The following is a 26,757-nucleotide window of genomic DNA, read 5'->3' as shown; positions in this document are numbered from 1 at the left end:
ATCAGGCATGGCTCTAGTCATCAAGTCTTGAAATTTGAAACTTATTCAACTTTAAAGGCTAGCCTTCTCTAGACATCATCTGCTCTGGATGCCCTTTAACTGACTTGATTGACTCTCATCTCCATATTGTACAAAAGCTATTGTTATACTCTATATTACAAGTATTTCCTTGTTTTTTTTTTAACCTAATTCAGTTATATGAATATAGTTTAAAAGTGAGACACTTTAAGTATCGTGGAAGTAGAGAAGAGGAATTGATGAGATTGAAAGGCCTCACAGAAAAATGGGATAAAGTTTTAAGAGGGGCAGATGAAGGAATGGGGAGCAGGAAGATAGGAAAAAAGGAGGAAGGGAACAACTCAAGTGTTAACAGTGATAAACATGCTCACCCAAGTAAAGTCTTACACCACATTCTTGCTTCTCTTTACTTCATCTCTTTGCTTGAACCTGCTACAACCATCATTCTTATACACTTTTACTTTGTTATAAATCACCATCCATTAGCTTTTACATTTTTCTTCTAATCCCACCCATCCCTATAAGCTGGTTGCACCGTTTGAACTTGTGTAGATGACTCTTGCTCCAGTAAAGAGTAACATAAAGTGTTATGTGTCTGCAGTAATAACAGAAAGGTGAATCATTTTCAAATGATATCAATTATCACAAATTTAACAAATGTTCCTGTTAGGCTAAAATATTTTTTATATAAAACAAATATATTCTATCAACATACGTTATAAATGTTCTTTTTTCAAAGTGAGGAAGTTTTGCTTCTAAATCTAAATAGAAACTATCATGGAAAAATCTAAAATGAGAAAACTTTGGCTTTTTTCATAGGTGTAAATTTGAGATGGAAAAGGACCCTGAAGAATAACTTCTCATCAAGGCAAACATTTCTTGTATTCAAAATGAATAAAATAAATTTAGAATGTTTTTCTTACATTTAAAAACTTAACTGTCTCACACTCTCTTTTAAACTTGAATATATTTATTTCACATACTTTCTCATTCAATTTTTTGCATATATTTGGACTATCTTAATCTTCCAACAAATAATACATTTTCCCAGAACCAAAATTTGACATTGGGCGGTTTTCCCAAATTGAGAGTCAACAAGAAATGGCATACCTTCTACCATTAGATCATAATTTGAAGTGGTTCATGTGTAAAGATTCACAATGTATTTCTGAGATAAAGCAAATTTCTTTCTTTGACATCCGGGATTGTTTTCTTTCACTAAATGAAAACTATGCAATCTACTTTATTTTCCTTTTCTCCCTTGTGCCAAATGCAGCAGCTTCCCCTCACCTAGATTTTTCTGCCCTTCCCATTCTTCTCTTTCCCATGGTGTATTATTTTTTATTCTTTTACTAATGTGTTCAAAAATTTATGTTTTAAGATTTTTATTTTTTGCTTTTGCAAACATTTATTGCATTCAAGAGGAATAATTTTTAGAATAATGGATATGACTAATATTCAGAATAATTTCTCTCACATTTCTCACATTTAAAAACTTTTAACTGTGCCACACCAACTCCCTTTTTAAACTTTTAAAATGTAGGTATAATTTATATAAAATAAAATCTTAAATATTTAGTTCTATCAGTTTTGACAGTTTTAAAATTATAACCTGCTTTAAGTCCTTTTTGGATGAAATGAAAGGTATAAATGAATAAATAATTAGTTGATTCATTCATAACTTGATCTACGACTATCTGGCAGGGTAAACTGGTAGGACTGGAGATAAGACAAGTAAGACACTACAACAACCATATAGATAAGAGCAGCGGGGTCAGTTTAAGAAGACAGCAGTGAGAATAAAGAAGGTACAAGATAAAACTGATATTACCATTAAGGCTAGAAATAACCAATATGAAAAAACAGAAAGGAAGAATAGCTGAGGAGCCCACTTTACACATTATTTGTTTATAGCGGTGTTCAAGAAAGCCTATTTTGAATCAGGCATGAAAAAGTAGAAGACCCCCTAGAGAAGGAAGGGGCAACCCACTCTAGAATTCTAGCCTGGGAAATCCCATAGACAGAGGAGCCTGGTGGGTTACAGTCCACAGGGTCACAAAAGAGTCAGATATGACTTAGCAACTAAACAACAACATTAAAAAGTCAGATTTCTTGCCTTCTCACAACCACAGTTATGGCAGAAATTTAGTCAAGAACTCAAAAGTTACTCAAATCCTTACAAGTTAACAGAATTCTCTCTCAAACTGATAACAAAAAAAAAATAGTTATACAACTAAAACACAACTATATCATTACTAGAGTGATAAATAATATATATACTTTGAAGGCTAGCTAGTTACTGACCTGACTTCTTCATAAAATAAAAATTTGAAAAGTGATGAGAAAAGTGAAAGGTAATGAGATTCATAAAATTTCAAATCAGCTCTTAAAAAACCCATATAAGAAACCAAGAGATTCCCAGATTTAACTTTGAGAAGTCTGTTGCTGTTCAGTTGCCCAGTTGTGTCCAGCTCTTTGCTACCCCACGGACGGCAGCACACCAGGCCTCCCTTCAGAAGCATACAGATCTCATAATAAACTGTTTGGTCTCCTAAGTCTGTCAAAACAAAAGCATCTATTAAATATACTCGAGTACTTAGACTTATTTAACTGCCTTTGTAAGTAGTTATTTCACAATTTTCATATATTAATCTAAGGAATTTTAAAGTTGTCTAATTTCACTTTGATTCCTTAATTAGAAGTCAAATTAAATATTTTGAAACATCTAGCATTCAATGATCTTCCCATTCAAACAGTCATTCTGCTGTTGCTCTTCCTCAGTAGAAATAATTCTCAATAAATACCAGTTTATCAGTATAATTCATGCCTCAGTAAACATGTGAGTATCTACTAAGGGCCAAGCACTGTGTAAAACTTGGAAATACAAACATATACTAATATACTGATAATAACAGAAAGTTTAATTCAATGAATAGTGATCTATCCATTTTTAAGCAAATGAAACATGAAAAAACTACAAATGAACAGTTAACTAAATATTAAGTCAAGTGAATAACATCAGTATGTGGAAGAATATTCCAATGTCTCATTAGTTCATTTTATCGGACAATGCCATATTCAAAATGAAAGGAAAAGCAAACAAGATCAGGGCATATAACTGATTATATTTCATTATTTAACGATATACCTAAAAAGATTGTCAATTTGAAAGTAGATTACTGAGAAACTGTAACAGAAATTTTTCCCCAATGAGAATACAAACTTATTAACTACTCTCCTTATTGCTGTTCACTCTAAGTTTCCACCTGTCTTCTTTTATGAACACATACTGCCTCTCTTCCATACCAATGTGATACAAAGAAATTCAGCCTTCTAAAGTTCTAAGTTTATTGAGTGCAAGTAATATTCCTATTTTTTTGTGTGTCACTTGATTATAAATTTCCTAGTCAAAACAACAAAAGCAGACTATAATTCAGGGGATATTCATTAACAAACAACAAAAGTTGCTGATCTTGGTGACAGTGCAGTCCAAATTAAAAAGGTTAAAAATCAGCATAAAACATGCTGCAAAACATCAGTTTTAAATTAGCTACGTAATTCATGAAAGAAAAATAAATTGCTCTTAAATTTCCTTCACTGATACCCTAAAGGAAGAATTTCAGCCCTTCTACATCTAGTAAAAATGGCAATATAAAATAAGAAAAAATAAGAAAATGTGTCCATAGATTGTGATATCATCACTCTTTGAGGAAGTAACATCTATATTCAACTACCCCTTTCCCACATATACTTTCTTCTGATTTCTTTGGGCTTTAAAAATGAGTACACTTTAAATATACAGCGAGAAAACACTCACAAGAGCTTTTAAATGAAAACAAAATCTGACCCATAGTCCAATATATAGTTAATGTCATAAGAAATGGGGTAGAGGGAAGGCTGGTGGCGGGGCGGGGGGGGAAGGTGCTTAAAATAAAATTCTGAACCTAAAATTTAGCCAAGTAGTGTAACTTTTATTTTCCAAAATTTATTTCAAGCAATATAGGGAAAAAATATCTTTGTTTACAAAGATGCAATTTTGTTCTGTAAGCTTAATACTACACACCAAACAGAAACATTTTAGAATTTATTCTTCAGTAAAAGTGATTATTAAAAAAAAATGGAAGTGCTATAAAATATTAATTTAAGTTTCTAGAAAAGAGCAAAGAATGTGAGAAAAAATGTTTATGAAAAAGTAAAGAGATTCAGGATTGGAGCCATTCACAACCATGGCAATTAAATTAAATCTTGAGGAGCAATTATGGAAAACAGAAGCCAAGGGTGGCAAAATTTGGGTCTCTCAACTCAAATCCTTTTTACGACTAAAAATGAAATTTCTCTCTTTTAGAGCCAACAGATTTTTTAACGTTATATTAAGTTACCACCAACAATTTCAATCTATAAATATACTTACACATTTTAGTTCTCCCCAGCCCCCAAAAAGTCTAATCCCAAACACAGAAGCAATCACATACAGATTTTTTCCCTCTCTCTCGATTACTACCAAAAAGAAATAAAGAATTTTTTAAAAAACCTCCTTGAGAGGTAGCCAACATTCCAGAAGGCATTTCTGCAAAAAAGGAGTTAAAGGGCAGACTGCTTAATTAAACAGTCAGAGGCCCTTTGCAAGCCTCCTAGGTATATCCCCAGCAGATAGGGTATCAGATTAAAGGAACTGCAAACAAACTGGGCAGAAACCTTTCTTTGTTCAAGCCCAGCCTCTTCTTCCTGTGATGTCACATTACAAATCAAGCAAGCCTCTCTTTTTCTCTTCAGAGAAAGCCCGTCTCGCAACACAGCTGGCAACTGAGGAAAAGGCCTCCAAGTCAGCAGGAGCAAACACGCTTAGGAATTTATTTCGGAACCTTTGAAAGACTCCTCTGCTTACCCCATCTGGGATCCACTGCAGGAATACCGAAAAGGAAAACTTCATTTAAAAGGTGTAAGAAGTAAGTGAGATTGAACTGGGAATGTTTAAGTCTCAGAAACTTTGCACTGAAAAGCAAAATGTGATTGCTAACTTCAGCTTAAACATTCTGCAGCATAAAGAAACTTTCATTTTGGAATATTCATCTTGACCACGGAAACAGAAGTTTACAGGATGAGGAGTTTTACTCTGTGTCAGAACACAGTTTTTATTTAAACTTTATAATCCAATGGATTGGCTTCATTGTGTTTTTAATACGAAGCCCTGGGATCACAGATTTTCTGGAAACTCGAAAATGAACATTTTTTCTTGTTGAAGAATCAAGTGGAAACTTTATAGCAACAAACTTCATGTTTCTTTTGGAAGAAAAAGAAATATTTGTAAAACTTTGCAAAGATCCAAAGGATTTGCAAATACATTGGAGGTTACAAAGTAGTCACGATCTGAATATCAAAGGAGACTGTTGCTAACCAAAGGACTTCAACACTGTAAACTGGACGTGCCTTTATAATGGTAAGCAATAACAGCTCTGACTGCATATATAATGACTCCTTTAAGTACACCTTGTATGGGTGCATGTTCAGTATGGTGTTTGTGCTTGGGTTAATATCCAACTGTGTCGCCATATATATTTTCATCCGTACTCTCAAAGTGCGGAATGAAACAACAACATACATGATTAACCTGGCAATGTCAGACTTGCTTTTCGTTTTTACTTTACCCTTCAGGATATTTTACTTTGCAACAAGGAACTGGCCCTTTGGGGATTTACTTTGTAAGATTTCAGTGATGTCCTTTTATACCAACATGTATGGAAGCATTCTGTTCTTAACCTGTATTAGTGCTGACCGGTTTCTGGCCATCGTCTACCCATTTAAGTCGAAGACGCTGAGAACTAAACGAAATGCAAAAATCGTTTGTATTGCTGTGTGGTTAACTGTGATGGGAGGAAGTGCACCAGCAGTTTTTGTTCCATCTCCGGGCAGCAATACTTCAGCAACCTGCTTTGAAAATTTTCCAGCAGCTACATGGAAAACCTTTCTCTCAAGGATTGTAATTTTCATAGAAATAGTGGGGTTTTTTATTCCTCTCATTTTAAACGTAACTTGTTCTAGTATGGTGCTGAGAACTTTAAATAAACCTGTAACATTAAGTAGAAGTAAAATAAATAAAACTAAGGTTTTAAGAATGATATTTGTACATTTGGTTATATTCTGTTTCTGCTTCGTGCCTTACAATATCAACCTTATTTTATATTCTCTTATGAGAACACAGACATTTGTCAATTGCTCAGCAGCAATAGCAGTAAGGACCATGTACCCAATCACTCTCTGCATTGCCGTTTTAAACTGTTGCTTTGACCCTATCATTTACTATTTCACGTCGGACACGATTCAGAATTCAATAAAAATGAAAAACTGGTCTACCAGGAGAAGTGACTCCAGATTCTCTGAAGTTCAAGGCACAGAGAACTTTATTCAACATAACCTACAGACGTTGAAAAATAAGATACCTGATAATGAATCTACAATATAAGCTGTCTGAAATAAGAACGCCAGGACTTTACAGAACCTCCAAGGTCCTTCAACTGTGAAAAGTGTTTTCCTGGACAACAATTTTTCCACCTCAGAAAGAAAATAAACATGTGGACATTTTAAAGTTTTTAGTATTAAAAAAGTATTTGATGTGTTAAGCATTAAAATGTATTCTGTTCTTGTATACACTCAGTTTTATTTTTCTGAGCCACTTTGATTTGTACCTTTCTCTTCATTAGAAAAAAAAATCTCTAGAAAAGTTGTTCAAAATATAAAAGTAATCATGATTTAAGTCATGTGATAACCATCTGTATGGTCTTTGAATATCACAGTGATTTTATACTAAATAATTAACAAATTAAAATTTTCATTTAAGTGTTTAATACCTTTATTCAATATACACCTAATTTTGATTTCAGTCTTAATTGAAACTACTAATCATGTTTCTTAAACTATAATAACATAAATGAGAAAGAGTCATGTAAAGAATCTATAAGTGTCTTTAGAGTATTTTTCAAAAACGCAGTAAAAATGCCTTCTGTAGAATGACACACTGACACTACTTGAGGATGTCCAACTCTTACAGATAATATTTAGGATTTTGTCTTGGTGTGTGATTTGTAAAAAGCAGATACTGTATATATAGAATAGTATACTTTAAAATTACTCTTTTGATTCATTTTCTTCATTTAACAGCACTCAATTTAAAAAACGATATATGCCACAAAAAGTGATGTGGAAACCGACAAAATGTTATTTTGCTAAGTAAATTTTAAAAAATACTACTACAGGTATATTTTAAAGGCATATTTATGTCACAATAAGTAACTTGTTTTTTAAGTATTTTAGCTCAGAGAAATAACATATAATACTTGACACTTAAGACAGTGATCAGTACATATGTTTTGATCATTTAAGCCAAACAAATTTTTAAATGTCTAGAAATTTGTATTTTCCCTTTACAGTCAATTAGAACTTTTCTCCATATAGAATTCTAGGTTTACAATCATTATCTTTCTGAACTTTGGAGGCCTTGATCCATCTTTCTTTAAATTGCAAGGTTGTTAAGTCAAATATTGAATAGCTGAAGAATATTATTTCAAGTAGACAAGATGTTATTGTATGTCAAAATAACTTGTGAAGTAAGGATATAGGTCCTTCCCTAAAAAGTAGCAAAACTAGAGGGTCAAATAACTAAGTACAATTACATTCATTTTACTAAACATAAATAAGGTATCGCGTTGAGCTAAAATTTAGATATGAAGCACTATCTACACTGAAACGCTTTCATTTTCCAACATATCTTTTCTTTCCCCAAATTCAAGCAGTTTTCCAAAGTTAACTAAAAAAATTATTTATTAGCAATCTATCTGATTTTCACATTTTCAATCTTTCAAGTCCTGAATACAAATTTGGATAAACAAAACACTCTTTGTTTTAAGGTTTAAGTTTGAATTTTGCTGTTTCTGGGTTTGAGTTGCAATGTTTCAAATAAATCATAGAAGTAAGCTAAATAAACTCATTTCAAAAAAAATAACAGTGGAGGATTTTCTTGTTAGTGAGTGATAGTCTCCTTTAAATGAACCTACAACAAAATAAACCCTTAAAAAAGAAAACTAGTGAAGAAATTAAACGTAGCTCTTTATATGCCAAGAGAAGTATATATGTTATAAAGATGTTTTCTTCAATTGACCCTGAAGTGCCTTTATTTGATACCATTCTTCAGAAAAAAACAAATATATTTAGCACTCTAAACATATAATTTTGAGTTGGAAAGCAACTAACAATTTAATAATACAGAAGAAAGGTGCAGAGTTTGTAACTGAGATTTCTCAGTTTTCTTGGATTAAGTATCTGTGAGCAAGACCTCAAAAGCATTCATATTATTTTAAAATATAAGCAAAAATAGTCATCAGATAGTTGTTACTACTGGAGAAATTTTTGTTGCCTGCTTGTCAACAGGAAGATGAATCAAAAAATTTATAAGATTCTCCTTGAATACATAACAGACAAATATTAGTTTTCCTCAACTACAGCTTCAAATCCTAGGTAAATCTTAACTACAGGGACAAAGAGGGTACAAAAGTTATTTTTCTCTGTTGGTTTTGCATTTTTAAGTAAATTATACATTCAGAGGGTTATCTCTTTCCCTTTTACCCAGAAAATCTGTATTAAGAAAACTCAGAATTTACTTTTTGTTTCCTTAGAATGACAATACTAGCCCCTCTCTCCCCCCAAACTGCCCACTGTTTTTTACATCTTTATAAAAGAGTAGATGATTTATCTAATCTTCCTTTCCGTATTAAAGTAAAAGAAGTAAGATGAAAAGTTTTGAAGTGTGTAAAACCACTTTCCAGCATCCTAAGGATTGATTTCAAACTTAGAAGTGATCTTTTCTAAGCAAATCAACCAAGTAGCTTGTTTAACAAAAGAATGTATGAAAATATATGTATTATATCCACAGAAAATTAAAAGGAACTTAAGGCACTACTTTATCAAGGAGTTTTATCTTCATATCCTGCATTCAAAATACTGAGAGTCAATCTGACGTATAAACCTTAATTATGGGATTGGTATTGAAAGAATTAGTGACTCACTTGAGGAATAGAAAATGGAAGATCAGCAAATTTCATAAACCCAACTGAGAAACATTTAACTTATAACTGGTATGCAGCTAGCAAGAATCTGAGGCAACTGCAATTTTAGACCTCTGATGAACAAGGTACCCAGTCTTTCGTCACTGTATTAACTTCTGCCCTGCGGACTGATCTTTATTTACTATCTCCCAACACTCAAGACTTCCCTGGTGGCTCAGAGGTTAAAGCGTCTGCCTGAAATTCATGAGACCTGGGCTCGATCCCTGGGTTGGGAAGATCCCCTGGAGAAGGAAATGGCACCCCACTCCAGTACTCTTGCCTGGAGAACCCCATGGAGGAAGGAGCCTGGTAGGCTACAGTCCATGGGGTCCCAAAGAGTCAGATATGACCGAGCGACTTCACTTTCACTTTCACTTTCAATACTCAAGAACTTTTTAATACCTGCATGCCACATCCAACCCCAGATATCACAAATGAGGGAAGATATGACCCTTTTATATATAACATTTTATAAACAGTGCCTACTAGTAGATGAATCTTAAGGAAATTCTAAGGGAAATTATTTTTAAAAAGTTCTTTTGAGCTGTCCTGAAAACCAAATAATCCACTTATGACTTTTAAAAAATAAACTCCAAATCTAAAAGAATGAATGGATAAATGTAAAGACACAGAACATATTTAAATCAACCAGAATATTTAATGATCAACAATATTTCTTAAATAGCAACATTTTCCAGAGGTCAACATTACACTATCCTAAAATCACTAGTTCTTAAATTTCTTTTATCTCATTTTTTTCATGACATCTGCTACCAATTTTTTTGACAATTTTATAAAAGTATAAAGAATATCACTTAAACAGGGCAATAAACCAGGATAATAAAAGAATATGAAATTAACTCCAGGCAAACTTTTCTAACAAGTCTTTCTCCTTCTTCCATCTCTTAAAAAGATTTATTTCAGTAACTCCTTAAAGGGGAACAAAATTACCAGTGCTAAAAGCAGTGGCCAAAACAGAATTCAAGATGCAGGACCCCAGAAGTAGAGATAATTAACAAATTTAATTAACGGTTTTCAAACTCAAAATTTGCTTTATATAGATTCAACCAATACTTTTTGAAAATAATTGACATATTTATGGCCAGCAGGAATGTGAAAATATATTCAACATCTCTAATTAAAACAACAATGAGATATTACTTCATACCTGTTAGAGGACTATTCTCAAGAAAAGAAGGACTAACAGTGTTGGTGAGTATGAGAAGAAAAGAGAACCCTCCCACAGTGCTGGTGGGAATGTAAATTGGTACAACTGTGGAGAACAGCATGAGATGCCTCAGAAAATTATGAATAGAACTACCACATGATCTAGCTGTTCCGCTTCTGAGTATTTATCTGAAGAATATGAAAACACTAACTAGAAAAGATATATACATTCCTATGGTCATTGTATCATTATTTTTAATAGCCAAGATATGGAAACCACCTAACAGCCCATCATCAGATGAATGAATAAAGAGTCTGTTATATATTTGTTTGAATAAATGGTACTCAGTCATAAAAAAAAAAAGAAACCCTTGCCATTTTCAACAACATGGATAGATCCAGGAGGCATTATGCTAAATGAAATAAGTCAGATGAAAAATAGCAAATGATTTCACTTGTGTAGAATCTAAAAAAACAAAACAAATGAATTTAAAAAACAAAAACTTGTAGATACTGAGAACAGATAGTGATTACTAGAACATAAGAGCTAAGGGGTAGGTGAATTGGTAAAGGGCATCTATTGTATGGTGATCAATGGTTTTTGGTGATGATCTCTTTTTTCATAGTGTATACAGCTGTCAGACTGCAGTGGGGCACACATGAAATTTATATAATGTTATATACCAATTTTACCTAAATAAAAATAGGAATAACCTATGGAAATAAAATAGAATGAGAAACAAATATGTGCTTTTATGGCCAAGTTACAGTTATTAGTCATAGGGTGAATGTGTTGAGTTTCATTATGTTCCTATCAAAATGACTGGTGGGAAATTCATAATTTAAAACTGAAAGAGTCCAGGGGTCATTTATACAACTTCTTTATCTTAGGTAGAAGAAACGGAAGAAGTAAAGGGCCAAGTAACTTCATAAGGTCACATAACAAGTTAAGGTAGAGTCAGGTAAGAGTTTTTTGGGTTTTTTTTGACTTGTCTACTCCTTTAATGGTGGTAAAGGGAGTAGCAGATGCAAAGGCCTCCTTGGAGAGAACCTAGTATGTTGAAAGGATTAAACCAAATCCACCGTGTCTGGAGATGGAGGGCTGAGATCCCTCATAAGCCGTGATACAGCCATGGCAAGCTCTGAGGAGTGGGGGGCGCGCTGAAGGATTCCAAGTAGAAGGAAAGACACGAGTATGCATTTCAAAAAACTCCCATCCCTCTGATTATAGTGAAGAGATGCATTTAAACTCAGGAAAAAGAAAAAAACAATCACAATAGGAGCTATATTTATTTCATTTAATTTTAAAGAGATTCTCTTATCCTCTATTTTGATTATGTCCTTTCCCCCTTATTAAAATGCTTTCTTTTTGAAATGATGGTGATGATGAGTAGGAAGACTATTTTAATGTGTGTTACTTGGAAAAATTAAGTTAGCAGCCCTGTGGAGAAATTGATAACATTCATATACTGCTGGTGGGAAACAAAACGGTGTAACGCTAATGGGTGGGAATTTGATGCACGCACACGCACACACACTCACTCACTCACTCTTATCCTTTAACCCAGCATTCTGATTTCTAGGTATTTACCTTGAAGACACACTTTCATATAATAATATAAATATATATTTTATTCATATATTCATATGAATATATTATTATATATGAATATATATTATTTATATTCATATATTAATATAAATATATTCATAATATAAAAATACATATATGTACAGGATGCAGTATTATTTGAAACTGGAAAACACTGAAAATTCCCTAGATGTCCAAGTGCAGAAAATTGGTTGAATAAATTACAGCACATGTACACAGTGCAGTATGTTAGTTTTTGAGAATTCTTAAAGAGTATAATAAAAATCTTAAAGAGAAATTATCTGTTGTAACTTAATGGAGGCTGAAGCTGAGCAAGAACAATAAAAAAATTTTTTTTGAAAGAGTGAGACACAAAACACAGCTGTTTCCTATTTTAAGTTTTCTTATTGTGTTCTAAATCTAGCATGTACAGGAAGACACCAAAAACACCTTTGATATTTGTCTATTTCTGATAGTAGCAGAAAAGATTAAGAACCAATATGCAAATTAATAGAGCCACATATGCAAAGGCCACTTGAATGCATTTTAAAACAGACTAGGTTGTGACAGTTTAGTTTTTAAAACATGACATAAAAATCTGGAAAAGATAGATGTCAAAAAGTTGGTTCTATTTTTAATTAAAAGTAACTGAACTTACACGATTTAAAAACAATTGCCCTAGAGTGGTTCTAAAATTTTATTAAACTATTAATAACAGCTTCTGATTTTGCTGGAGGAATTCAGAAACTCCATTAAACAGAACTGAGATCTCATAAGATACCTCTATTTTTGTGTTCCTTGCACATCCAGATTCCAAAGTCCCTCCTCACTATTACAGTTAGGATATGAATGACACTAGTTTAGAGACTGAAAATTCTTGGACTATATTCAGGTAATTTTCTAACATCATGACCTTATAGAAGACTCTCTGAACAAGAGTACAAGTGCTTCCATTTCAACAGGTTAAGTACAGAGGATATCTCCATGCTATTCTTTTACAATTGCCATTTCTCTTGTCTGTACTTGACTAATGAGCACTGACCTTAGGGTAATTAGTGACATGATTCACAACTAAAGCACCACAACAAATTCCAACGGCAGTATAACAGAGAACACTGCCCATATTTAACAATGCTGGAGTTCAGTTACACCTGTTTTTCCCTGAACTTATTCCATTCTGAGAAGGCAGTGAGAGAGACAGAGGTACGTCGGAAGAGAAAATTTCTACATACTTGTAAGCCAGGACAAACAGATCCAATACTGTTTAACTGTGTTCTCAGTCCTCTGTTCTTAGGAAATCACTGTATAGTAGAGAAAATGAACTAAAGAAAACTAATGATTAATTGTGATGTTTCTAAAAGGTACCATTCTCATAAATGTACATTTATTCCTCATGGCAACCCTGATAAGTATTATCATGCCCATTTTACAGATGATGAAAATACAGTCTGAGCTACAGGCACATAACTTGCTGAGAATCACACCAAGAAAGTTACATGGCATCTCTGAATGAACCTCAGCTTTTTCTTGTCTATAAAACAGGAACAGCAATGTTTATCTTCTGGGAAGATTAAATGGGATATGGTGACGCCAAAATCCAGACAGAAGGATCTGCTATAGCACAGTGACACAAACACAGATAAAACATGAATAAAGAAACTAATCACAACAGTGCATATACCTGGTGGTAAATTAATATACACCACGAGGCAGCACAAAGGTTAAAAGTACCGGCTCTGGGACCAAGACAGTTTGATCAAAATTCTAGCTCTGCTATCAACTTAGTTTTGTGGATAGGGGAAACGTTCTTAATCTCTCTGTGCCTCCACTTTTTCATCCATGAAGTGGTGATAATGAGAGTATCTACTTCATACATTTGTGCGAAGTAAATGAGTGAACACATTTCAGCACTTTTAACAGTGCTGAATGTTACCTATCGTCACTTCTACACTGCAATGTAATATGCATAAGTGAGGGTCATTTTGATGTAGGTCTGCATGATGATCAGATTCCAAAGAAGCTAGTGATGAGCTTCTTACAAGCACTGCTTCCTAAAGCAAGTTTCTGTGAGCTACCTAAGGCACATTTCTGAGTTTGAGATTTTTTGTTCTTGAATTTCTTTAGTCCTTTGTGCCAATTCATGAACAAGGAGAATGTGTCATATGGACAATGGGGGAGGGGAAGGGAGACATGAATGGACAAGTCACGAATACTTTTCCTCCACAGTGAACTCGAGCAATTTCTCACGTGTGTCAGGGTGTTCCAAAGATTAAAAAAAGAGACAAGTACATAGAGAAAAGAACACACTGAGGAGTCAAGCCCTGGGCTCAAGACAAGATGGCACTTGAACAAACGTCTAGAAATGGAAAAAATTTTACGTTTAAAACCATAAACAGATCTGGATCAAGAACTCAGGTTCACAAAAACATTCAATACAGGAGAAGATGTGGAACAATTTATAACAGTTATCTGTCTCAGTTTCTTTGGGTTTTCTGTTTGTTGTTTTTTAACATATGAAGAACCACATAAATAAACCATTTAATGCCTCACTGCTTCTTCAATGGTTCAATTATAAAGAAGAGTTATTTTATTAAATTGAGCTTACTTATATCTTAGAGCTTTATAAAGCAATAATTTATTCGAATTTCAGTGGATAATTGTTCATATGAACTAAGTTACTATCCTTATTTTTGTGCTTTTTCTGTATATTTGTATTTTTTTTAACTTCTCTCTAGATTACTTCACTAGTAGAACACAAGGTCTCTATCAAAAATTTTATTTCTAAGATATTGCCTTCCTTTATTTTTCATTCTTGGACTTTACATTTTTTCATTCTTACAGAAGATGTTAGGCATACCTGAAATTTTTCGTTTAAAACTCAGAAAGAACTCAGTTTTAACATTTCAATCTATAAAGAGATCTAGTTTTCCATTTCACCTCACTCTCACCCTTCCCTTCAATCTCCCTGAGAGTTGATTCAAATATTTAATTTTCTCAACCCTAAACTATATATATAACTACAGATTTAAAAAATACTTATATTACTATACTAAAATATCATTCAGAGAGTTACATAAATGGAACATACAGATGCACTAGTAACTTCTTTTAGAATCTCGTTTTCTCCTTTTGTGAAGTCTTCTAATCTTTTCTTCCTGGGAAATCTAGTAGATCAACAGCGACAGCACACCACACAAAGGAGGGCCTCACAAAGGGCTGCATTTTCTCCCGTTTCCAGTACCGACTAGCTCCAGGGCAAAACAGTCCACCTTGTTACTCGAGATAAAAAACGTACATGCTATTTTTTTCATTTAGAATAAAATTTTATACTGTCTCCTATGCTGGACTACGGAGAAGGCAATGGCACCCCACTCTAGTACTCTTGCCTGGAAAATCCCATGGACAGAGCTCTGAGCCTGGTAGGCTGCAGTCCATGGGGTCATGAAGAGTCGGACACGACTGAGCGACTTTACTTTGACTTTTCACTTTCATGCACTGGAGAAGGAAATGGCAACCCACTCCAGTGTTCTTGCCTGGAGAATCCCAGGGATGGGGAGCCTGGTGGGCTGCTGTCTACGGGGTCGCACAGAGTCGGACACGACTGAAGCGACGCAGCAGCAGCAGCAGCAGCAGCAGCATGCTGGACTACATGCTACAGTGGTAATAAAAACAGTGTGAATGAATAAACAGAAATAATGTGGTACAATGAAAGGAGAACTTTACTAGACTAACATGGAATTTGGAATCAAACCAATCTGGGTTCATATGCCAAGTGGGTGACTCTAGACAAACTGCTTAACCTTCCTGAGCCTGCTTCCACTTTTGAAAAACGAAAACAGTATTAACAACATCACAGGATTATTATGACAATTAAATTAGACAAACACTTTTGGTGCACAGCACACTGCAACTAGTTAAGGAGTATTAGCTGCCTTCCATCTATGGCTAATGAGCTGCTAGCTGGGACACAGATTCCTAGGTTCCTCCTCATATGGGAAATTAGACTCACGCCTATACCTACTTTGTGGACTCAGTGTAAAGAACCAACAGAGCACTTCACTTTAAAGTCAAAATCATGTAAAGTCAACTAGGATTTGGCCACTCTAAAGAGTGGTCCACGGGCTAGCAACATCAGAACCACCTGGGGGCCTGTAAGAAATGCTGAATCTCAAGTCCTGCCCTAGAACCACGTGATAAGAAAATTTATTTTAATAAGACCTCCATGCATAGTAAAGTTTGAAAAATACTCCTAAGAAAATAATCCTCCGCCTGGAAGGAAGAAAAGAACTTTATCAATATCAACTGTGCCAAAAACTCAAAAGCACAAAGGGCATTTACAATAGAACATACTGATTTAATTAGCTCAGGAGAGCAAGTTAGAGAAAACAGGCATTACGGATTGACAGAATCTGAAATTGTGAGAAATACAGAATAATTCACAAGGAAAGGGAGGGGGAAGGCAGGAAAAAAAAAATTAAAACACTGGGTAAAGAGCACAAAATTTTCCAGAAGCAAATGGCACTCTCACCCATGAATAATACAGTAATGTCTATAATGATGTCCCTAGCTCAAAAAGTAAAATTACTTTAAATATACTCTGCCAAAGAAGACAAGAAAGCATATATATTCTCTTTCAAAATTATTTCCCTCAAAAAACCTGTGTGTTTACACACATGCACACATATACACACATATATTTTAAAGTAGTGCATAAAAAAAATTGAACCCTGAATATTCATTGGAAGGACTAATGCTAAAGTTGAACTCTACTTCGGCCACCTAATTGGAAGAACTGACTCACTGGAAAAGACCCTGATGCTGGGAAAGATTGAGGGCACAAGGAGAAGGGAGCATCAGAGGATGAGATGGCTGGATGGCATCACTGACTCAATGGACATGAATCTATGCAAACTCTAGGAGATAGGGAAGGACAGAGAAGCTTGGTGTGCTGCAATCCATGGGGTTGCAAAGAGTCAGACACGACTTAGCGATTGAACAACAAAATTATCTTGTATAATATCTTTTGTACAATATCTTTTGTACAATATCTCATTTACCAAGAGAGCTAGCTCTTCACTTTTAAAGGATTAAAAACAGACTTTTGAGACTAATTTACTAGTCTTAAATCAGGACTCATGTACCATTGCCAATGTGGTTCATAATTTTCCCCCAAATATCTTTCCACATTTCCACACCCAGTTTAAGTTTTTTCCCAGCCACTTACAATTGATCACTCCCTCCTTTGACCCTCATGGCTTATCTTATTTCACAGTATATCACAATGATTTACTTTCCTATAGGTTCCAAGCCTCTTTAAGGGTAGGGGCTATTTCCCATGTCATTAGACACCTCGCTGGGGAAAGTATAATTCCTTTCAAATAACTGATATACAAATATCAGATACGATCCAAAGAGAATTGGGAAAAACTGAGGTAAAGGAGAGCAGGGAAATGAGACCTCTCTGTTATCCTTTTTTGAAAAATGTTTCTTCAACATTTTACACATTGTGAAGCAATCTAAAGTAGTGGCACAGCTTCAGCAGTGGCAACTAATTCTCAACATTTACATAGTTTTGTAGAATCATAAAATATTTGAGCTAGAAATACTAAAATCTTTTTGGTCTGTCTCAATTTACAAAGCAAGAATCTAAGACAAAGACATTAACTTACACGTGGAAGAAGTGGGCTCTAAATGTCAGGTCTTCTGATTCCCACATTAGGCCATACTCACTCTCACTATGTCAAAGTGGTTTGCTCCAGAGACCAAAGAATTCTCTGAACACAGTGGTTCACCATGTTGCAAAGGAAGGATACTCCAATAAAAAAAAATAAGAAAAACAAACCAAAACAACAATAAACATAGGGAGTGCTTGAAGAATAGCAGAAGGCTAGAGCAGGGTCCAGAGCAGGCACTGGCGACCCACTCCAGTACTCTCGCCTGGAAAATCCCACGGACAGAGGAGCCTAGTAGGCTGCAGTCCATGGGGTCGCTAAGAGTCGGACACAACTGAGTGACTTCACTTTGACTTTTCACTTTCATGCATTGGAGAAGGAAATGGCAACCCACTCCAGTGTTCTTGCCTGGAGAATCCCAGGGACAGGGGAGCCTGGTGGGCTGCCGTCTATGTGGTGGCAGAGTTGGACATGACTGATACGACTTAGCAGCAGCAGCAGCAGCAGAGCAGGGTCCAATTATCACAACCAGAGTAAAGAGGCTGCATTTATCTAATGGCAATGGGGAGCTACTGTGGGTTTCTGAACAGGAATATTGCATGAAAAAGCATTTAAGAATATTCACTCAGCACCAAACTATAGAATGCAGGGTAGTACCAAAGCTGGGAGACCAGGCAGGAGTCTATAATAGCATGGTCAAGGTAAGAAGGTAATGATATGATCTAGGAAAACATAAATGAAAATAGATATTTAACATACTAAATAAATATGACATGTGGTTTTTTTTTTTTTTTTTTGGTTTTTGTATTTATAATTACTGATCAACTTTAACTGATGCTTTTGAACTGTGGTTAGAGAACTTCTTAGAGAAGACTCTTGAGAGTCCCTTGGAAAGCAAAATCAAACCAGTCAATTCTAAAGGAAATCAACCGTGAATAATCTTATGGAAGGAAAGATGCTGAAGTTAAAGCTCCAATACTTGGGCCACCTGATGTAAACAGTTGACTCACTGGAAAAGACCCTGATGCTGGGAAAAACTGATGGCAGAAGGAGAAGAGGGCAACAGAGAATGAGATGGTTGGATGGTATCACTGATTCAATGGACATGAACTTGGGCAAACTCCAAGAGACGGTGAGGGACAGGAAAGCCTGACGTGCTGCAGTCCATGGAGTCGCAAAGAGTTGCACACGACTTGGCGACTGAACAACATTTTATATTAAGACTATAAAACTACAGAGAAAAATAAGAAAAAAATGTTCAGTATTCAAGCCTCGATGACTTGAAAAGTAAAATGTAAAAATACAAATATTGGGAAGCAAAGGTGTATGTAGAACAAAATAATTTTAGCTTTGAAAGGTAAAGTCAAATATTCTAAATCACTTGAAAGCGCCTACTTAAACAAGGGAATTAAGGGCAAGAAATTAGGAGTATGCTGGGTCAGAATGAGAAACATTATAAAACCACAGTGATGTTTTCAGAAAGAATCAGATTTTTAAAAACTAAAATGTTTTACTGGAAAAAAGATAAATATATGCTTACTTAAAAAAACTCATGAGGAGCTTTTAAAAAACCCAACATAAAGCATTTTTCATTATAGTAGCATGGTTGCTATATAAATATAGTATATGACATCATATTACCTCACCATCCTTATTTTTTTAAGTGTTAAATACAGCTTAATCATTATCTTACAATTCATTTGCCTTCCTGAGACATTGCTCTTCGTAAAATATAACTGTTGAAAAAAACTAACGTCTAATGGTAAATACTAAAACCATTGTGCAAAGTGCACCAGAGGTTAATGATCTACCATCCAAATACACAACAGATATCCTTTTTGGCTTTTTCAGAGCCACAGGCTTTTCTCCCTTTTGTGTTCATTTCCTGTCAAGTTTGACATTTCAAAAGAATACCAAAGAAGCTTAAAAATTTGTTTACAAGTGTGTCATTAAATCAGGACTCTAAAAATAAAAGCTATTCATTGCAACTGTACTGATGTATAAAAAAGACCTTCATTTAAATTTTGGAAAAATAATAAAAAAGGAAACATTTTTGATCTTTTCTTATATAAAAGTGCTCTGGTCCAATATTTTTGAAACTGAATGAAGAAACTTGCTGATGTGTAGTGACTACAAAAAAAAAAAAAATAGAATCCAATTTAATTAGTCAGCTATATTTGACAACATTTAGAGGAGGCTCAGCTTTCTTATGACTTATTAAAATTTAATACAACAATTAATTACTAATACTTCTACATTCTCCGTACAATAAGTATCCTCTGAAATACTATTATTCAGAAGATATGATGCATTTAATACAGAAAATTGAAATGAAACCCTAAATATTCTTTAAGTATACATATTCAAAAATCTTTATCAATCACTAAATACTATACATAACTCTTCTGGCTGTGATAAAGGAACAGAGACCAGATTTGTCTTAACTACAAAATCAAACAACATAAATAATAGTTTTCAGACACTGAGTACAGGCTAGTAATAGGACAAGCAGTATAAGACAGTAATTCCTGGGGTGGGGGGAAGCAAATGCTTAAGCTCCACCTTTGCCTGGAGAGAGTTCCCAGGTTACAAGTCAGGGAGGAGAAACGGAAATAGAACTCAGTGGTCTCCCTGCTTGAAGAAACAGAATTGAGAATTCAAGACAGAGAAATTAGGAAAATTAGCAGGACAGAGTAGCAGAGGAGAGACTTACACAGAAAAGAGAGAGTTGCAAAGAGAGTGCTCCAGGAGTCTGCAGAGAGTTACTCTCGGTCTTTACCCCAGTCCTGATCAACACATGCAAACTACTGGAGGCCAGGAAAAGAAGCACGGGAAGAAGCAGAACCACTCCAGGAGCTGTACCAGGGCCAAGGAGAGTTCTGATTTCCACCAGCTAGTCTGGAAAAACCTTGTAATGTATGAGACATCAGGTAGAGCATCTAGAAGGGGACTGCCTCAAGAGTGGGGGGAAAAATTAGTCATAAGATTAAAGACTGGCTTTGTCTAGAAACAAGAAAAGCCTTTAAAGGATCACACACTCCCAAGTAACTACACTGTGTCCCAAGACACAAGAATAGTGAAAGGAATATGAAAATATCCAGGACCACTAAGGTAAAATTCACAAGGCCTGACATCCAATAAAAAGTTACCAAGCAGCCAAAAAAAAAAGACCATTCAAAAGAGAAGTATCAGTCAATAGACAGTACTAAAAAGACATAGATGTAAGAATTAGTGGACAGGGACTTTAAAATAATTATTATAACTATATTCCAGACGTTAAATGTAAAGGAAAGCACAGACATGCTGAAAAGACATATGAACGATTTAGAAAAGGATTCAAATCAGAGTCTAGAGATGAAAAATCTAATACCTAAGATTAAAAGCAGAATAGATGGAATTAATAGCAAATAAGACATTTCAGAAGAAAAAAATTAATGAAGATATAGGTGTAACAGAAACAATTTCAAGTGAAACAGAAACAAAACATTTGGGACAACAACCAGAGCATCAGGGAGCAATGGAACAATTTTAAGTGACCTAATATATGTGTGACCAGAATCCCTGCAGAAGGGGTGAGAGGAGTCAACAAAAACATTTTGAGAAAATAACAGCCCCAGATTTGATGAAATCTATAAGCCCACATTTCAAAGTAGAACACCAAGCAAGAGAAACAGGAAAAAAACTGAATTAAGGCACATCTTAATCAAATTGCTTAAAACTAGAGATAAAGAGCTGCTCTGTAAGAAGGGCAACTACTTTAAAACCAAAAATGCTAAGCTGCTGCTGCTAAGTCACTTCAGTCAAATGCTATGAGATGCACCATTTCTCATATGAGAACTCAGGAGGATAAGATGAGGAGGGGGAAAAAAAGAAAGGGAGGGAGAGGTCAGCACATACCAGGCAGGAGCAAGGTACTAGACTTCTAAGAAACATTTTAGTAGTGAATCTTGCCCCAGACACCAGCTGACTCCGCATGGTCTGGGAGGAACTGTCCAGTCTAGCTCTTCCCAGATTCCTGACCCACAGAATCATAAGCAAAATAAAATAATTGTTTTAAGCCACTAATGTGCCATTCAGCAATAGATAACTTGTCTCTATCAACATTTAATCCTTCCTTTCCCATCCTGAAAAATAATTATCCCGCTGCCTCACATACCTCCAGCTATACCTTTACTTTCCTTTACAGTTAAAACAGGTAGAAACTATTTATAACCACTGTCTCCACGTTATCTCTCACTCATACCTCAGCCAAATTCCACTGAGATCTACTCCTGCTCCCATATCACTTCTTCTGACAGTCCTTGCTACCTTTACCAGTGGCTTCCTTGTTGCCAAAACTAATAGCCACTCTTCAGTTGCTACTGACTTCTCCCACAGTATTGGAAATAGCAAGCACTCAGACCTTTTCATTCTCTCTTTATGACACCACTTCTGATATTTCTCCTTAGTGACAGGAGGATTCCTGGATTTGATCTCTTTTGTAGCCTCTGCTTTCTGTCTATCCCTTAACTGTTGGTGCTCCTTAGGATTCTGTCCTAAATTACGTTCTCTTTTTGTACTACACTCTCCTGTTAAGTGACCTTATTCTATTTCCTAAACTTTAGTCATTTGGTAAAACACAGGGATTTATAGTTTTGGAGCCAGAGAGACCTGTGTTCGAGCCCTAAGCTCCGCTGTTTAGCTTATATGGTTTAGGGCAAGTTATTAAACTTCTCTGAGCATTATTTCCCTCATTTAGAATAATAATACCTCATGGATTATTATAAAAGTCAAATGAGATGATAAGTACTCACCATAGTGTGGGCGACACAAGATAAATTGTCAATAAAAGGTGGTAATGTCTGTTATTATATATGTGCCAGCAGCTCTCAGGTTTCTGTTCCTGGCCTAGAATTTCTTTCCTAAACTCCAAACATACCCAACTGCCTCTTGACACCTTTACTAGATGATCTACAGGCAATTCAAACTCAACATAATCAAATTTCACTTCCTAAGGAAATCTCATTCAATTCCAGCTATCTTTAATGAATGACACTACCTTAATGTCATAAGTTGACCCTTTCTCTGTCCTTCATTCTCACTCCTGTAATTAACTGCCATATTTTATAATACAAAGCCAGAGATGCTGTTCCAAGTGCTTTTCCCATACATTAACTCATTTAAAATGAAACACACACATGTAATAAGATACAAAGTTTATAAATGACCAGGAAGTAGTATTGATCAACACTGTAAGACTGCAAAGGAGGAAAGAATGACTATAGACTTAGGATGGTCTCAAAAGGCAAAGTGGAAGTAGACCTGAAAATGTGGTAAATAAAAAGGGGAAAGCATTTCGGGTGGAGCCTATGAAGTAAACAAAGACTCAGAGACAGGCAGAGACAAACATGGATGTGTGAGTAATAGTAAACAGAAGTCAGAATCGAGAAGAGAATATAAGGAAAGTATTCTCAAAATATTTTGGACTCAGCGTCTTGTAACATTCTTAAATTATTGAGGACCCAAAAGTTTTTGTTCATGTGAGTGTGTCTATCAATATTTGAGAACCCCTGGGACAGAAGAGCCTGGCGGATTACAGTCCATAGAGTCACAAAATGTTGGACGCCACTGAAATGACTTAGTACACATGCAATATTACTGTGCTAATAATTAAATCTTAATTTAAAGTTAATTAAGAAAACTAAGATGATGGGATCTGGTCCCATCACCTCATGGGAAATAGATGGGGAAACAGTGGAAACAGTGTCAGACTTTATTTTGGGGGCTCTAAAATCACTGCAGATAGTGACTGCAGCCATGAAATTAAAAGACACTTACTCCTTGGAAGAAAAGTTATGACCAACCTAGCCAGCATATTAAAAAGCAGAGACATTATTTTGCCAACAAAGGTTCGTCTAGTCAAGGCTATGGTTTTTCCAGTGGTCATGTATGGATGTGAGAGTTGGACTATAAAGAAAGCTGAGCACCGAAGAATTGATGCTTTTGAACTGTGGTGTTGGAGAAGACTCTTGAGAGTCCCTTGGACTGCAAGGAGATCCAACTAGTCCATCCTAAAGGAGATCAGTCCTGGATGTTCATTGGAAGGACTGATGCCGAAGCTGAAACTCCAGTACTTTGGCCACCTCATGCGAAGAGTTGACTCATTGGAAAAGACCCTGATGCTGGGAGGGATTTGAGGGTAGGAGGAGAAGGGAGTGACAGAGGATGAGATGGCTGATGCATCACCAACTCGATGGACATGAGTTTGGGTGAACTCCAGGAGTTGGTGATAGACAGGGAGGCCCGGCGTGCTGCGATTCATGGGGTCACAAAGAGTCAGACACAACTGAGCGACGGAACTGAACTCAAGTGTAATTAAAACTGAAAAAATTTAAGAATGCAATTTATCTGAAATAACCAAAATAAGCTGGCTATGGACATGAGTTTGAGTAAGCTCTAGGAATTGGTGATGGACAGGGAGGCCTGGAGTGCTGCAGTCCAGTGCTGCAGAGTCAGACGTGCCTGAGCGACTGACCTGAAGTGAACTGAAGCTTTCTATGTGTTAACAGAGCTAACATTTTCATGAAGCCTAACTCTACTTCCCTAAATAAACAAAAAATTACAACAGTGGCAGAGGTTACAATCCTGCAAATCCCTTTAATACCTAGCCTATAGAAGAGACCTGAATTCTCACAGCTGCTTCTGTATTTGCTTCACTGAAATGTGTTGTCTGTTTGAAGTATAAGAATATCTGGCCTCACACAATATGTAGTTGAAAAAAGAAGGAGTATTTTAATAGACTTTTCAGATAATAAGGGATACTCTTTTTTGACACTACCCTAAAACTCAACAAGCAGTAGTTTCTTAAAGGTTAATTGCAATGTGAAATTGGAAGCAATATTCATGAATTTTAATTTTCATTGAATTTTTAAGTTTCATGAATTTTAATTCATGAATTAAACCACATTCTGAGACCTTAAAAACCATTGATCTATCTATCAAAGACCTTAAACTCTGAAGAAACTTCTTACTCATGAATGATTTTATAGCATGATGCACTGGTCATTTGGAAATAACAGTTCACTGAATTACATAGATCTTACAGTGCTGATGAATCTCTTTATGTAATGTTAAACAATCACATGTACTAATACTACAGAAAAGTCTTTGATGTATTGGGAAGCTATTCTGCTTACAGTGAATACAAGATTATCAAAATTCTAATTTTCCCTTGAGAACTCAAAACTTATCATTGGCAACATTTATTGTTAGTTGCTTTCAACCACACTGTACTTGAGAATAGAGATTATATAAAATAAATACTTTTAACTGGCTCATCATTGATGTTTTTAAATGACAACAGGCATGTTTTGCTTTGTTCTTTTTAACTGAGAGTTTGTGGTGGTGAAGAATACAGTGACCACAAGCCTGGAGGGGAGGGGACTTTGGGGCAGAATGGATACAAGTATATATGTGGCTGATCACCAGAACCCCTTCGCTGTTCTCCAGAAACTACCACAACATGGTTAATCAGCTATACCCAAACACAAAATAAAAAGCTGGAAAAAAAAAACAACCCCACAAACACTTTGATGCTACTGCTCTAATCCGGTGCAAAGGTTCCAAAAGTTTTGCAATTAATGTCATTGGCATAAACGTCAACAGAGTGAAAAAAAGATATAACATCTTAACAGTAATATGAGAATAGCTTTCACATTCCAGATCCCCTAAAATGTTTTCCGGGATCACCAGGGGATCACAGACCACACTTTAAACTGCTGATAAGAAAAAAGGAAGAGACAAAGCTTCTAAAAGAGAGCCTTGCAGGCATCAAATAATTACTTAAAATTCCCACACTAAAAACATACATTTGATTCCTTTGACCCTCTTTGTATGCTGGGTAATTATAGAACTGTATCCTGAACACTGTAAATGTTTAAGTTGTAAAGATTCTGGATTCTGCTATTTTTCTCAAATGAGTATTTTTTGTTTCTTTGTCTTAAAGCAGGTGATTATTTTTACTGAACTTGAGCTGTAAACTGTTTATTCACCAGCAGCTTCTGTTTCAAGTCACACCTTTTGCTTTTCACTAAAGCCACTTTGAGACAGGCTTCCTGGTTGCTCAGTCAGTAAAGAATCTGCCTGCAATTCAGGAGAGCTGGGTTCAATGTCTGGGTCAGGAAGATCCCCCAGAGAAAGGAATGGCAACCCACACCAGTAACTTTGCCTGGAGAATTCCATGGACAGGGGAGCCTGGCAGGCAACAGTCCATGGTTGTTTCAATTTTCCAGTTTCCCTAGTCAGAAAGCCTGAGATTTTCCCACTGGCACTCAGTTAAGTTCAGTTCAGTCACTCAGTCCCTTCCGACTCTTTGTGACCCCATGAACCGCAGCATGCCAGGCCTCCCTGTCCATCACCAACTCCCGGAGTTCACCCAAACCTATGTCCATTGTGTCGGTGCTGCCATCCAACCATCTTATCCTCTATCGTCTCCTCCTGCCCTCAATCTTTCCCAGCATCAGGGTCTTTTCAAATGAGTCAGCTCTTCGCATCAGGTGGCCAAAGTATTGGAGCTTCAGCATCAGTCCCTCAAATGAACACCCAGGACTGATCTCCTTTAGGATGGACTGGTTGGAGCTCCTTGCAGTCCAAGGGACTCTCAAGAGTCTTCTCCAACACCACAGTTCAAAAGCATCAATTCTTCCGTGCTCAGCTTTCTTTATAGTCCGACTCTCACATCCATACATGACCCCTGGAAAAACCATAGCCTTGACTAGACACACTTTTGTTGGCAAAGTAATGTCTCTGCTTTTTAATATGCTGTCTAGGTTGGTCTTAACTTTCCTTCCAAGGAGTAAGCGTCTTTTAATTTCATGGCTGCAATCACCATCCGCAGTGATTTTGGAGCCAAGAAAAATAAAGTCAGCCACTGTTTCCCCATCTATTTGCCATGAAGTGATGGGACCGGATGCCATGATCTTAGTTTTCTGAATGTTGAGCTTTAAGGCAACTTTTTCACTCTCCTCTTTCACTTTCATCAAGAGGCTATTTAGTTCTTCTTCACTTTCTGCCATAAGGGTGGTATCATCTGCATATCTGAGGTTATTGATATTCCTCCTGGCAATCTTGATTCCAGCTTGTGCTTCCTCCAGCTTAGCATTTTTCATGATGTACTCTGCATATAAGTTAAATAAGCAGGGTGACAATATACAGCCTTGATGTACTCCTTTTCCTA

The 26,757-nt window shown here is 35.7% G+C and overlaps 2 protein-coding genes and 1 long non-coding RNA gene across 8 annotated transcripts in view; 2 read left to right on the top strand and 1 right to left on the bottom strand.

Moving 5' to 3' along the window:
* The window catches only part of RB1 (RB transcriptional corepressor 1), a 120,484-nt gene that overhangs the window by 28,206 nt on the left and 65,521 nt on the right, over positions 1 to 26,757 (bottom strand). The window contains exon 1 of one of the 6 annotated variants that reach the window (XM_086329017.1): positions 390 to 494. The exons of the other annotated variants lie outside the window; for them this stretch is intronic. The gene's annotated coding sequence lies outside the window, so the exon portion shown is untranslated. Of the gene's footprint in view, positions 1 to 389; positions 495 to 26,757 lie in introns of those variants that run through there. 6 annotated transcript variants of the gene reach the window in all.
* LPAR6 (lysophosphatidic acid receptor 6) lies at positions 1,407 to 6,860 on the top strand. Its single transcript, XM_086329048.1, has one exon. It carries the CDS (start codon positions 5,453 to 5,455, stop codon positions 6,476 to 6,478), a length of 1,026 nt encoding a protein of 341 aa, XP_086185174.1. The 5' UTR covers positions 1,407 to 5,452; the 3' UTR covers positions 6,479 to 6,860.
* On the top strand, positions 10,188 to 14,420 carry LOC147361451 (uncharacterized). Its single transcript, XR_015137923.1, has 3 exons — positions 10,188 to 10,325; positions 11,172 to 11,242; positions 13,304 to 14,420. It is a non-coding gene; the product is annotated as an uncharacterized LOC147361451 (long non-coding RNA).

Source organism: Bos grunniens, chromosome 12, assembly GCF_055505025.1.
Source record: "Bos grunniens cultivar Pamir isolate PY7600 chromosome 12, Bosgru_T2T1.0, whole genome shotgun sequence".
Lineage (NCBI taxonomy): Eukaryota > Metazoa > Chordata > Mammalia > Artiodactyla > Bovidae > Bos > Bos grunniens.
The sequence above is the reverse complement of the archived record's forward strand: the minus strand, read 5'-3'. Positions and strand labels throughout refer to the sequence as shown.